General features: G+C 45.4%; 1 protein-coding gene across 2 annotated transcripts in view; it reads left to right on the plus strand.

Moving 5' to 3' along the window:
- The window catches only part of Abca4 (ATP binding cassette subfamily A member 4), a 137,261-nt gene that overhangs the window by 49,333 nt on the left and 72,666 nt on the right, over positions 1-15,262 (plus strand). For both annotated transcript variants that reach the window (XM_063281945.1, NM_001107721.1), the window contains exons 12-14: positions 11,733-11,938; positions 12,467-12,643; positions 14,317-14,539. In XM_063281945.1, coding sequence (XP_063138015.1) covers positions 11,733-11,938; positions 12,467-12,643; positions 14,317-14,539 — 606 coding nt within the window. The remainder of the gene's footprint in view (positions 1-11,732; positions 11,939-12,466; positions 12,644-14,316; positions 14,540-15,262) is intronic.

Consider the following 15,262-nt stretch of genomic DNA (forward strand, 5'->3'; position numbering starts at 1 on the left):
TTAGTGAGGACTTTATAAATTATTATATGTAATAATTTATGGGAGTCTGTTTGTTTATTTACTTATTTACTTTGTGTGTATGGTAGAGGGCAGTGTACGGTGTGCCATGACATGTGGCAGTTAGTTCTCTTCTACCATATGGGCTTCTAGGGTTCAATTCTATAGGTCCTATAGTTTCTCAGGCTTGATAGAGATGACTTTACCCACTGATCCCTCTTCCTGATCCATGTTTAGGTAAATATCTTAAATTCTCATGCACGCACATCTTATTCATGACTCATATTTGCCTCTATCCAATGTTTTCCATAGAAAAACACAATTACAAAAATCAACAAATTACCCCTCTGATCACCCTTTAGTTGAAATAAATATTTATACTTTTCCCCTTCAATTTTTTTTCTTGTTCAATAAAAGGTTAGGCCTAGCCTAAATCAAATACTATTTACAGTTCACAGTGGATTTAAATGTCTTAGTACATTTGAATTTCAGTTCTTACATTTCATATCAGGAAGCTGAATTCAGCCAAACTTTAAAATAAAAATACCTCTACTCAAAGCATAAAATTGTACTTCAATCAGTAACATCTACCTTTTGCTAAGTCTTGAGAAAAAAATGTACTCACTAACTGCTTTTCTCTGGCTATCACCTTAGTCATAACTCCTTATGAATTGGATGGTGGTTATTTTCTTGAATTATCAGGCTTTTTTTTTAAACTACTTTTCCTTGGCACCTTTAATACTTCTGGCCACATGCCACCTCTACCCAACCATGATGTTCTCAGGAAATGTATTTTCAGCCTAACTTCAGGGGGAATTTGGATAGAGAGATGAGGTTGGATTATGTAACGTGTTGTAGAATTCGATGTGCAAATATTGGCTGGGTACCCGTGTTGCTTTTCTCTGTTAACTCAATGACCCTAGAGACTGGGAAGGCATTGTGAGAGTTAGACAGGGGACAGAAATCTATACCACAAGGGCAATTATTATTTCAAGGGCCATGAATTCGATCCTAAGCAATTCACACTCACTGTATTTTATGCTTCTCTGATCTCTCAGAAACCTAGAACTCACACAGAGAAAAGGAAACAGGTGGAGGTAGGCTTGGACCCCAGTGGAGGAGAGAGACATGCATGGGCCCTGGGGGACAGGGCTCTGCTAGACACATCATCTCTTACAGCACTCCCATGTGCCAGGTAGCCATGATTGCTGTCATTGTGTAGAATTTAAGGCAAGGACTCTAAGAGGCTTGACTCCCTGCCACGTCACAGCAGGTAAGTGGGGACTTCAGAATTCTGACCCAGATGTGTGCTGACTTCAGCGATAACGTTCTTTTTCCTGTAACATACAAGGTCCAAAGGCTCTAAAGTATTATTTGCTCAAGTTGCATATCAAATCCAATAAAGATAGCAATTATTTTACAATATTTGAGATGAGTCAGTCTCTCTCTCTCTTTTTCTTAAAAATAACCTGATTAAAATGAGAACTCAGAAAGTTGGGGTTTATTCTTTCATGTAGGGAATTACATGAATTGACCTAGGAATGACTAATAATTACTGTTAACCATTGACTCCCCAGAAGTTCACTCTGTCCAAACACAAAAGCAAATGTGCAAGCCATCCAAGTCCTGACAGCTCTTCCACATTCTCTCCTGTGGCTGCTTGTAGAGGCCTGTTGTCTCTCCTAGCCCCTCACCAGGCCACCAGGCTCTTGCTGCTTCTGGTCAGCTCCCACACCCTCTCCAAGGAGATATTGCTTAAGCCTAAGCCTGCTGTAAAATATGGCTTCCCAGTCCTCAGGAGTGCCTCATCACGGTGAAGGTGAATGCCTCCATAGTTCTTTCCCACCCTGTGAGACTGCCCCAGACCTCTCAGCTTGAATAATGCAGCCTTCCCCTACTTGCAGCCCTGGCTGGCCATGCCCACATCCACATTTCAGGTCTCAGTGAGGTTCCTAGCTGTCTTCTCTAAGCCTTATTCCTTCCACAGGAGCCCAATCATGATTTGTCCACACCCTACCTATGCTGGCCTGACCACTTCAAGGGCTCAAACTCCATCTCATTTTTCTTTTAGACTTCTCAGCACTCCTGAGTAGATCTCTAGTGGCAATAAAGTAGACACCAATTCATGCTAAACCTAAGCAGAAAGTAATGTTTGTGCTGAGCCTTAAAGGTTAAATCCACTTTTTATTGGATATTTTATGTTTTTACATTTCAAATATTATACCCTTTCCTGGTCCCCCCTCCCCCCCCTGTTTCTATGAGGATGCTCCCCCTCCTACCCACCTACTTCCACCTCTCCACCCTGGCATTCCCCTACACTGGGGCATCAAGCCTTCACAGGACCAAGGAGCTCCCCTCCCATTTGATGCCAGACAATGCCATCCTCTGCTACATATGCAGCTGAAGCCATGGGTCCCTCCGTGTGTACTCTTTGGTTGGTGGTTTAGTCCCTGGGAGCTCTGGGGGTTCTGGTTGATTGATACTGTTCTTCCTACGGGGGTTCAAATCCCCAGAAAGACAATTTTAAAAGGAAAAAAAAGTTTAAATGAAACACAGAGTTCTGAACCTACTGGAGAAGTCCTACTGGAGCAGGAACCTGGGCAGAGAGAGAACAGATGTAACATTGAAAAATGCTGATAAATATAAATATAAAAATACTTTTATTCATCTGATGTAATTGTCTCCAAGGCTTACTGCCTCAGTCTGCCAACCTAGGCCTAGTCCTGGAAGCGTCTACCTCCGTACAATCTACTCTAGGCCTAGAATGGTTTCAGCCTCTGAGACTTACTGCTGAATAAGTTCACCTGTCTGGTTTTTTTCTGAACTCTGGCTGGCTGGTTCAACTCAGCTGTTCTGGCCCAAACTCCTCTCCATGCTTCAATCTGGCTTCTCTCTTGGCCTCTGACTTTTTGCTCGGTTTGGCCTAAAACTAACTCCACTGATCTGTTCTAATCTTCTGCCTCCTGTTCCCTCTCTGGCTCATTCTGTCTTCACTTTTGTCTAACTTGTTCTCTCCTCAGCCTCTCTCTGTAAAACTCTGGGTAAAACTGCCTCCTCTTTTAGTCCCTCTCTTGCCTCTATTTCCTCTCTGTTTTTGTGAGAGTTGGGCATATCCTATTCTGTCAAATCTTTCTCCTATTCATCACTTTGTCTGCCACTCAATTAGACATCACTTTTAAATATGGCTGTTGCCATCTACAAACTAACTTTAGCTTCACTGTTTAAGATTTAAGGTTATGTGCTAAGGGTGTGTCTGTATTCCAGCCAGAGGGATTAAAGGTGTGTGCTAAGGGCTGAGCCACCCCACAGCTAGAAACAAGGTGGTTTTTTATTTTTATTTTTTCAGTAAGTAAAACAATTTCAGGGCCCACCGTGTGAGTGTGATCAAATATCCTGCAACCAGTGATGTCTGGGCTTGGCCGGCCTGGTTCATAAAAGCTTCAGTCTGTGTGTGACCAGATACACTCTTCAACATCTATGTACGGGGTCTGTTACTGGGGACAACGTAGCTATACATGGATCTGAAAAATGATAACCCAAGCAACTCAGGTTACAACCACTAGTGGGAAGAAGTCAGTACTTGTGGTACCCAGAGGTCCTACTGGTTAGTGCAGGTTTAGCCCCATTATTATTCAACACAGTAGCCCTCACCTCCAGGTGTTGTTGGAGCAACTCAACAGGAAACTGGAAGAGCTAAAGTGTTGGGAAGTCAAGTGATGGTCACTTTCATTGGAGCCAGAGGGGCAGAAAGCATTGCCCTGGTAGCTTTGTACCCTTATGAGTCCTTGTTCTTCAACCTGGCCTTTTTATTTATTTTAGTGCTGCATCTATCTCTCTATCTTTCTATTTCTCTGTCTCTCTATCTCTCTGTCTCTCTGTCTCTCTATCTCTCTGTCTCTCTGTCTCTCTATCTCTCTGTATCTCTGTCTCTCTATCTCTCTATCTCTCTCTGTTTCTCTATCTCTCTATCTCTCTGTCTCTCTATCTCTCTATCTATCTCTCTGTCTCTCTATCTCTCTATCTCCCTGTCTCTCTATCTCTCTGTCTCTCTATCTCTCTGTCTCTCTATCTCTCTGTCTCTCTGTCTCTCTATCTCTCTGTCTCTCTATCTCTCTGTCTATCTCTCTGTCTCTCTATCTCTCTGTCTCTCTATCTCTCTGTCTCTCTATCTCTCTGTCTCTCTATCTCTCTGTCTATCTCTCTGTCTCTCTGTATCTCTGTCTCTCTATCTCTCTGTCTCTCTGTCTCTCTATCTCTCTGTCTCTCTGTCTCTCTGTCTCTCTATCTCTCTGTCTCTCTATCTCTCTATCCATCCGTCATCTATTTTTAGAAACACTTTTTTTTCTTTATTACATGTATTCCCTGCCTCTTTCTTGGTTATCCACGAGACATTTCTTCACTCTTGGTGAGTGAATGTTTCAGAAGCCTGTTCGCACTGCCTGATACATACATAATACTATTTATTACAGCACCCTGCCTCTAATTCACCATCCCAAACAACTCAAACAGCCCAAAGTGATTTTACACCGCGGCTTTTTCCATGTAGTTGGAAATAAATCTTGAAGGTTGCAGTTTACATCTGCCAGGAAGTTCATTCTGGGATGTTTGCCCACTTCCATGGTGTTTTTCAAAGGGAGCCCCAGGTGTCTGCATGGCTGCTATCAGGACCACAGGAGGCTTTTGCTGGAGTTTATCAGTTGTTTTGGAGAGATGTAAGGCAGGATTAGAAAACCTCAATGCCTCCCTTATCTCCCAAGACCGACCTAGATGCCTTTGAGGTTTCATGGTCAAAATATGACTATTTACACACAGCTGCCAGCACAATGTGCCAGGCCCCTTTGGTTATCAAGTTCAAATGAAAAGAAGGATGTTTCCTCACGACCTCCGCTAGACCCAGTTTACCACGTAATAAGATAATTCCCTGAACCTATGACTTAATGTTTATGAACTGGATATCAAGAGCTCCCACATGAAGAAGGGAGCCTGCTTCCCCTGCAGCTTCTCCTCCAAAGTGATGTTTTGTTTAGCTGTGTCAACAAATGAATGTCCTCTGGCAAGGGCCTGGGCACAGCTGCTCCAGCCCTCCTCTTCCAGCAGGGTGGGTCTGGTGTGAACTACACTTAGTGGTAAGAAGCTACAGGAGAAGGGGTGGGGGGACCATGAGCCCCCTTTGTGTGCTAGATCTCTGCTTTGTTGGCTGTCAGAGGGCACTGTCCTGGTTCTCCAGTGAGATTCTGAGCTCCTGCTGTGACATTTGCTCAAAGCTTACCTCTTCGGGCATAGGATACTGATTTTATTTTCCAAGGTGTGCTGGGTTTCTGCTGAGCACTTTACTTTATCCAATCTTGTTGTCTATCACACTTCCCTAATCCCCAAGATAATAGAGGACATGATGGCATTTAAATTAGACTCCATGGCCTCATCAGAACCCAGTATGTTGTACCTGACAAGCCTGTCACAATAGACTAAATACATCCAATCCAGGTCCCCTGCTGAGGGATTTGTCACCAGCTTGGCCTCCTCCAGCACATACATGTTCTATTACCAAAGTTTAACGCTGATGAATTGTGTATCAGGAGGGAGTGAGGCCACTTGCCATGAGGCAGATGGCCTCCCCATGCGAATATATTTTGAATCATACCTGACTCACACTTAAAGCAGTTTCTTCCTCCTGACCACAGAAAGAAAGTTTGGTGAGGGTGATGTGATATTCGTGTTTGGTTTTATCAAACCTTTCTCTAGGCAGCAGCAGCTGAATGTTACCCACCAACCAACGGAAGCTAAGAGACACCATTCTCTCTACCTCCCGTTGCCCAGGTGGCCTTGGCTTCTGGCCATAGCATTGTTCTGGCCAGATGGAGTACTGTGGGTTAGCTCAGGGCAGTCTGCGTCTCCACGCAGATTATTTGAAGAAAATAAAACTGCTCTCCTCCCCTGGTGAACTGTCACTAATGAAGTCTAACCTGGCAGGAACTTGAAAGTCACTTGATTATTGATGTTCAAAGATAATTTACAAAAACAAGAGTGAGATGGTATTTATAAAGCCCCCATTATTTGTGAGACAGTGCAGTGTACTGTTGGGGATGAAAAGAAACTCTGCCCCAGGGGCAGTTTGTTTCAGTGTATTTTGTAAGTGGGCTTTGACCACAGGTCTTCAAGTGACGTTGGAGATGAAATGTGTTAGCATCCTGTCTAAGCTCCCCCACAGTTACCTGGCCAGAGCCAAGTGTGCCTGACTCACTATAAAAGGGGCTCCTTGCCCCCTCCTCATTCTTTTGCTCTCGCTTGCTCTTCCCCTCTTCCCCTTTGTCCCCTCTCTCCCCATTCCCTTCCCCTCTTCTTTGTACATGCTCATGGCCTACCTCCACTGCTCTACTCTTCTACTTCCTCCTCCTCCTCTTCTTCATCATCTTCTTCTCCCTCCTCCTCTTTGTCTCTCTCTCTCTCTCTCTCTCTCTCTCTCTCTCTCTCTCTCTCTCTGCCCCTATTACACTCTTAACTCCCCCTGCCATGCTCTGAATAAACTCTATTCAGTCGTATGGCTGGTTCCTCAGGGGGACCAGGGATGTCTCGGCATGGGCATGCTGAGGGATTCCCTTTCCCATACCTCACCACACTCCATAGAACATAATCCCCCCTCTCTTTATCTTCTTATTATCACAACATCGGTGCTGAAACCCAGGACATATCCTCTCTTTATCTTTTTTAAAAAAAAATCAAAATATGTTCATGCAACTAAAGCCCTTGGGCCGGTTAGAGGCATGAAGTAAGTAAACCATCAATATTTGTAGTTGCTGTCTATTTTTTGTCATGCTTAAACAATCTAGGGCCTTGTGCATGCTAGGTGAGCTGTCTACCCCCCCCCTCCAGCTTTTATTCCTGATTTCCCACTGAGGCCTTTTGCAAACACCACTGCATGCGATCCTTAGACTGAATCTCTGAAGTTGGGCACAGCTCAAATGTCAGCGAGGGCAGCAGAAGCCATAGGAAACAGAAAGACAGGTATCAGCAAGCAAGGGGGGCATAGGGGGAGATAGGGGACTGTCCGACCCCAGCACTGTGCAGTGCCTCTTCCCGAGGTAATGAGAAGGAAACGGCTTCAGAGGTTTTAAAATAGATGTAAGCATTTGAGAACCTGCTAAATTTTGTGTTTTCCAGAATATCAAGGTCCCCATGTAGGGAAACACATCAGGAAATATGACGATGAATCAGCCGCCTGATTAAACAGCCAGGATGGCGCCCACGTCAGCACAGGAGTCAACAATATCACTGAAAACATCAGCTGTTTATTCCAGTCTGTTAAGACATAAGGTTCAAAGAGAACGAGCCTGATGCCCCTGGAAGTCACGTTATTAACACTGTATTTGTTTATATCAGCTCCTCTTCCCCAAGAGCTATGCCCTAGCTTCATGGCAGCAAAAAGGTCTTTCTACCTTTTTCATGACTTGCTGCCAGTTTTTCATGAGTCTGGGATACATAGAATTTAGTTCAAAGCACCGAGGGACAGCCACACTTGCAGCATCAGGGCTGGCAAATTCAAACCAATTCAGTTCAGAAAATATTTGTTGATCCCCCCTAGCATGAGAAAAGATTATTCCAGAGACCATGTTGAACAGCACACGACCCTGACCTGAAGGGACTTATTACCACTGGAGCAGAGCTAACCCCATAGCGACCAACAGCCCCATGAAACTGAAAACTCAATGCTTAGGAGGCCACAAATGGAATCCGTCGTAGTCAACAGCCACGTGTGATCACTGGCTACCATATTGGGTAGGATAGATAGAGAACAAGTTAGTCATCTCAGAAAACTCCACTAGATAGTATGGCTCTTAAGGCAAGAGACCCTCAATAATGTCAGGACCTTGCATAGGACATATGATGTAGTCCCAAAGGAACAACAGGGACCACCCGTGCACACACTGGAACTTCTGGGACCCACACTGAAGGCATACATGTAGATTTTGCTTCTGCGCTGTGGTGAACTAAAACAAGGTTCTTCACGCCTGTGGTCCCCTTTGTTCCTGGTAAAGCAAGGACGTCAGAGCACAGACCTCCAGGCCACTTCACCCCTGCGCCTCAAGATGCCAAGAGAATGTGCAATATCCACGTGAAACTGTCTAAGATGGCATTCATCTTCCCGAATAATTTTGATTTTATTTTAGAAATTCAGTTTCAGATTCTCTGAGACATAATATCTAAAAATTGTGATGGTAGCATATTTTGGTAGCTCGATTCATATCTGCAGTGTATAAAACCAAAATAATTAAAAGCACTTTTAGCTCCTTGCTACTTGTCTTTTCTGTACTAGGGAGTCCATCACAGGTTGTCTTGAGCAATAGTCACTCCACTGCCACGGAAGAAACCCCAAAGTAAATGCTCCCTCTGTGTCTCATACTCCATATTGAATGTCTTTCTGGACCTTTCCCTGCTATACCTCCCAGGCTCTAGCCTATGCTATTTTATTCTTCTACAACTCTGACTTACTAGTCCCCTCAATGAGTGAGAAGGTGTGACGTTTGTCTGCATCTATTTAAACACATCCCAGGTCTAAGCTTGACAAACAGCCCAAGTCCGATTCGTTTACTGCTTCTCTTGGTCAAACCTCGATGTCTCCCGAAAGCGAACTCAAGCATGTGTTATGTTTTTATTTTGCTTTGTTCTGTATATGTGGTTTGTCTGGGACAGGGTTTCACTCTGCATCCCTGGCTGTCCAGAAATTCCTCTGTAGGCTTGGCTGGCCTCAACTCACATAATCTGTCTGCCTCTGCCTCCTGAGCGATGGCATTTCAAGCATGTGCCACCACTGCCCAGATAACAAACAGGTTCTGTTACCTCCTTGTAGCAGCTCAGTTCCAAAGTGTCCTTGCCCAAGCAGCAACTGCTGCCTCTGTCTCCCATAGTGGTAGGATTGCTGTTGGGCTAATTACTGACAAACTGGGGGTTGGGGATTTAGCTCAGTGGTAGAGCGATTGCTTAGCAAGTGCAAGGCCCTGGGTTCGGTCCTCAGCTCTGGGAAAAAGAAAAAGAAGACAAATTCTTGACAAACTGTCTGCAGGCTGGTTTCTCCAACTGTTTTAAGGGTCTATGCGTTAGATACACACCTCTGCCTGAAAGAGATGAGAACTCATTGGTGTGTAATGTACTAAAGTCCTTCATCTTCTTTTAAGCCTAGCAAGTAAGTCCTGTTGACAAGACAGTGACTGACTGAAGAGGATCATTTCCTTTATCACTATTTGTGTTTCTTTTTTTTTTTTTTTTTTTTTTTTGGTTCATTTTTTCGGAGCTGGGGACCGAACCCAGGGCCTTGCGCTTCCTAGGCAAGCGCTCTACCACTGAGCTAAATCCCCAACCCCACTATTTGTGTTTCTTAAAGAGATACCAACCCCATTTCCTTTTCACGTTACAGGCCTTTTAAGCCATGCTTGACCCAGTTGGTCTTTGCACGCTTCCGTTTCTCCTGCCCATATCAGCTTGAAAGACCCTTCCCTTTTATCTGGACCACTGAGACTACCACATGGACATGTCCTAGGCAGGACAACTGTGGGCAGAGAGTCCAGTGAGGATGGGCTTGTAACACCTTGGTGTTCGAATACAGGCCCCCTCCAAGGAGACTGCTGTTCTAATACTCTGCAATAGGCTTCAGAAATGAGGGGTTTACAGGGAGCAAGCAAACTGGGTCTGCTTGCTTCTTGTCAGTATGGTAGAGCTTAGTGCCCCCCCCCCCCCAATCCCTGTCCTTGTGTTTCTGGTTTTTTAATTTCTCCTTAATCCAGTGACTAGGGCTTGATACTCACCCTACCGCTGCCTAGAAGTTTTCAGTCCTCTGGAGTAGGGGTTCCCAACCTTCCTAGTGCTGCCACCCTTTAATGCAGTTCCTCATGTGTGGTGACCCCCGACCATAAAGTTATGTCGTTGCTACTTCATAACTGTAATTTTGCTGCAGCTATGAATCGTAAGGTAAATATCTAATATGCAGGATATCTGACATCCTTGGGAATCACTGTTCTTGAGCCTAACTTTCCTGGGCTACCCTGTGAGGATAAACGAGGTTCATTGTTCAGCCCACAGGGTCCTTGTAAGCACGGGGACGAATCCATCCATAAGCCACGTAATGCTGGATGTGCGGAGTAGGATATACCTTCCAGCCCTGGGGTGCCAGGAGGAACTCTGGGCCAGAGATAGAGAGTAAGGGACGCTGGCTCTATCGGTCTGCCCTTAGCTCAGAAGCATCCCTGCAGTGTCTTCCCTAGCACCAGTTTCCAGCTGACTCCCAGGCTCTCCTGGAGTTAGCTGTTCTTTAAAGCCTGAAGATACTCAGCGGTCCAGCCTAGTGCTTCCTGTCACTTCCCTATTGTTACCTGATCTCATTCGTCATACTTCTGCTTAGAACCCCACGGTCACATTCTGGCATCTTAGGGCTTGTCCAGAATTCTCCTGGTCTTAGCATGACAGCACGTGTCCTGAGACACCCTTCGGTTGGTCAGTCAGATTTCCAAATCCAGCGGAGGAAAGGTTTGGTCCCAACCACTCACCATGTTTTACCCAATGTGTTGTGTATTGTGACTATCTGGGGAGGGTTTTGTTGTTGTTGATTTGTTTTTCAACAAAATGCTAGTGCCCTGGCCTTGCCTCTCGAAAGTTTGAAATAAAGACTTTGGTGTCTTTTTAAAGCCAGCCAGTGCACCAAAACTTGAGGGATAATGGGAACCACGGCTCTATTCTTGCAGGTCCCCTAAAGTCAGTGCTATTGACCTCCTCTTTCCTTCCTCTGCTTGTTCTCTGTGCTCATTGGTTCACTACAATCTCTCCCGCAGCAGGTTTGAGTCTGTCTCAGGAAGAGATTGCCATCTTCTCTCCTTGTACCTGAGGAGCCCCAGCAGGCTCTGGCATGTTGCATATATTCTGTAAATATCCGTCGAACAAATTAATCAAGACAAGGCTGTCTGACCTCTAGTGAGTTACATTCTAAGACTCACAGACACAAAACCCCCACTGTAAAGCGAATACCAGTACAACATAATTACTTCAGCAAGTCAGTACAAGTGGGCAATCTCTCAATCCTCCATTTAAACGAAATTCTTAGTTTTGTTCTTCTATGGTGTTCTCTCTCTCTCTCTCTCTCTCTCTCTTTCTCTCTCTCTCTCTCTTTCTCCCCTCTTCTGAGAAAAGAGATATTGGGATAATTCCACATTCTCACTGTGAAGCTATAATTGAAAATGATCTCTCAGATGAAATCATTTTGGCCGTCTGTTTCTTTGCTTTTCTCTTCCTGGTTCGTCCCTCAGCTGGATAGCCTGTGTGTGTTTGGAGAGAGCCAGGAAGGTTCAATGCCAGGAATGTTTCTCTCTTTAAAAGTCTTTTATCCTCAGGCTTTCTGATCTTCAAAGCAGCCTGTGTCCACCATGACCCCACTCCCTCGCCTCCCCATGCTGGGGAGTGAGAACCTTGGGTATTTGTGTCATTTTGAGGACTTGAATATTTGGATCATTTTGGAGAGCTGGGCAGCACGGTCTCTGTTAACTCTTCAGTGATAAGAGCTTGTCATCATCTCCAGGGCCCTTGCACCCCCAGAAACTAGCACATGAAGAAATCAATAGCAGACCCTGTAGTTAAATACAAATTTGTCGTATAGGTCTTTTTGTGGGGGACCCATCCAACAAGTGGTAGAGTTTCTTCTGCCTTTTGTTTACAGTCAAGTCTCAGACTCTCTCCACCTTTGTGATTGTCTGCAGTGTCTGGTCCTGGATAAGTTTGAAAGTTACGATGATGAAGTTCAGCTCACCCAGCGAGCCCTGTCTCTCCTGGAGGAGAACAGGTTCTGGGCTGGAGTGGTATTCCCTGACATGTATCCGTGGACCAGCTCCCTACCTCCCCATGTGAAGTACAAGATTCGGATGGACATTGATGTGGTGGAGAAGACCAATAAGATCAAAGACAGGTGATGGTTCGGTCTTGAAGGGTTTCTCCAAAATCCACGGTGAGCTGTATTTGGTAGAGAGTAGAGGATTATGGGTGAATGCAGCCATGTGTCAGTGAAGGTAAGCTAACTGGAAGAAAGTATGATTTGTGTAGATCCATGTAGATGGGAGCAATCACCTTGTAGGTCATGGCCATTGGAGTTAGCACTGTGACCCAAAGTAAGGCTGGATAGTCTGGGAACATTTAGGACACCATTTCTCAACCTGTGGCTTCATGACACTTCACAGGGCTGGCCCAAGACCATCAGAAAACACAGATATTGATTAATAACAGTAACAAGATTTCAGTCATGAAGTAGTAACAAAAATAACTATGCTTGGGGTCACCACAACACAAGGAACTGTATTAAATGGTTGTCACATTAGGAAGGTTGAGAACCACTGTTGGAGGAGAATGTGTCAAGGGAGTGAGTTCTAGAGCAAGTTGGGCTTGTAAAGTGAGTGAGTTACCCACTCCCACTTACATTCTTCATCCTGTGCCTTCTTAGGTACTGGGATTCTGGTCCCAGGGCAGATCCTGTCGAAGATTTCCGGTACATCTGGGGAGGCTTTGCCTATCTACAGGACATGGTTGAGCAAGGAATCGTGAGGAGTCAGACCCCGGCAGAGCCTCCAATTGGAGTCTATCTCCAGCAGATGCCTTACCCCTGCTTTGTGGATGACTCGTGAGTCCCAGGCCTCTATCCTCCTCCCTGCTGAGAAGCAATAGATGGGGATGCTCTCGGGCTTCTGTGTCTCCTGAAAGAACCCCAGGGACAAGGACCAGATTGGGGAGAATAAGGTTCTGACTGAAGAAGATGTTGGTTCCATACTCCAGACAGAAGCAGAGGGGAAAATAAAATGATAGGGTGCTGGGGGTACAAAAGGGAAATTGGAGGTTAAAACAATAGGAGTGAGGTTGAAGGGGGTGCCAGCTGTTTAAATTTCCATTTCGTAGTATGTTTGGTATGTGAAAGTGTTCTGGTCAGGGTGTTTTCCCACTGATTGCCAGATCAGCAGATTCAGACTGCGAGGCAAGTAGGTCTGGTACCTAGGAGCCTCAGAATAATGCAGCTCCTTCCCTAATTAACATTCCTATGATGTATGTTTGGTGAAAAGGTAGAGGAATGTGTTGGATGAGCTCTGGCCTCCTCCTCTGACCACCCCCATCCTAATGCCTCCCCTTCCTTTGGTCACTAGCATGCTAAGCAAACAGTCTGCTGTTTTGTTGAAAATAGATTTTGGAATGGTGGAGAAAGGGACAGATGGGGTGGGGGGAGGTTCCCAGAAGGCTTATTATCATGGTAGATGGGGTCAGAAACACTCCCTGACCTATAGTTGGCTTAGGAATTTAACTCCTGGGGTGTTGAGAACACAGGAAAGTCGCTGTAGCATGGGAGTGTGGGGTCCCGGAAGCAGAGACCACAAAACATGGAGAAAAGAGTCCAGTCACCAGCTGGAGATTGTAAAATGAAGCCCAGTGTGCACCTAGGGAAGCGGCTCCCAACACTGTGGCCCCATCAGGCCTCCAGCTCTGCAGAGGACTGAGAAGAGAACAGTGGCTGTTCAGAAGTTAGTTTTCCTTTGGATAAGAGGCAGAGATGGGACGTAGAGCCAGGGGCAAGAGCCCAGGTCCACTTTCAGGGTCAGAAGGGGAGGGGCTGGCAGGAAAACGTTAAGTGTGAATAGCCTGTGGGAATTGAGTCATTCAGTATGGGAGAGTCCTCTGGCGGCCAACCCCAGAAGCGCATGGTTTTCGGTTGTTTGGTTCCCTCCCTAGGGCCATTTTGAGTGAAACTATCCTCCCACATTGGCATTGGGCCCTTCCTTTGACAACACCCAACAGTTTCAATAGATAATAATCCCAAGGGCTTTCCCAGTGCATTATTCACAAGGAAACCTGTAAAGCTCACCCTAGTGTAAGTCCATCGCGGCACATCTGTCCTGCCTGCTGAGAACCTATCCCAGGACCCACTCCACTTAAGAACAGCTGTTGGAATCAATGGCTCTTGAATCATCGCCTTGTTCCGATCGCAACCTATACCGGCAGGTCTACAGTCTTTCCCACAAGCTTTTATGGAGGAGATCTATACTATATGACAGAGATCATATAGTCTTATTCCTATACTTTATTTATAGAGCATCCATCCAGGCTGTCCAGAAAGGCTCTGTCTTACCTTAAAGAAAGACATGGCCAATATGAAAAGTATTTAAGAGGTTCAACCTAGTGAAAGTCCAGTGATTTATTTTTCTGCTTTCCTTTCCTTTGGACTTCATCCTCAACTCTCCATTCAATAAATATTTACATAGTCTCTACCAGGTACAGCTGGCTCTGTCTGCTTTCTTCCTCTCCCTTTAGCTTCATGATCATCCTGAATCGCTGTTTCCCCATCTTCATGGTGCTGGCATGGATCTACTCTGTCTCCATGACTGTTAAGGGCATTGTCTTGGAAAAGGAGCTGAGGCTGAAGGAGACCTTGAAGAACCAAGGTGTCTCTAACGCTGTGATTTGGTGTACTTGGTTCCTGGACAGCTTCTCCATTATGTCAATGAGTATCTTCCTCCTGACGCTGTTCATCATGGTAAGCCAGGTGGAGAAGACCCTAACGTTTTCTTAGAATGGTTTCATTGTTTCTGCTCTCCTCCTTATGAGCATGTGCTTGGACTAGTTAGCTGAGCACTAAAGATAGCAAGACCCGTAACTTCCCTGCCTTTCAAGCCAGCACCCTCAATTCCCTGCCCACCCCTCAAAAGGAGCCGTTGTATCGTGCTCTCTTCCCATCTCCTTCGTCTTGCCTAAGGGACTCACTCACTGTCTACATAGGTTTTCCAGTCCATTTCATGACCACGGGGAGGCTGCTATTAGCAAAGTCCAGTATAGAGCTACTGTGTGCTCAAAGGCTGCCTCTTCTTTCAAAGACAGAAATGAGTTTAAAAAGAGTGTTTCCTAGAATTATCATCCCAATATCTGGCTACAGTTAAGATGTGGCAGATACTATGGATGACATGAGGGGAAGAGATCTGGACAATTAATTTGTCAATCATCCTCACGGCCAGGCTGTTAGATTCACCAAGAAACATCTTTCTGACTGCAAAAATCTCCAGTGTTAGCATTTCCTCTAGGTTTCACCCAAGTTAACCTAGTATAAAAGCTCTCTCTCTCTCTCTCTCTCTCTCTCTCTCTCTCTCTCTCTCTTTCACCTCTCTTCTCTCTCCTCTCTCCTCTCTTTCTCCATTATCCTCCTCTCTTCCCATGTGTTCCTGACTGGCCACGTGCTCCTGGCTGGCCTCTTCCCTTCTTTTTC

Source organism: Rattus norvegicus, chromosome 2, assembly GCF_036323735.1.
Source record: "Rattus norvegicus strain BN/NHsdMcwi chromosome 2, GRCr8, whole genome shotgun sequence".
Taxonomy (NCBI): Eukaryota; Metazoa; Chordata; class Mammalia; order Rodentia; family Muridae; genus Rattus; species Rattus norvegicus.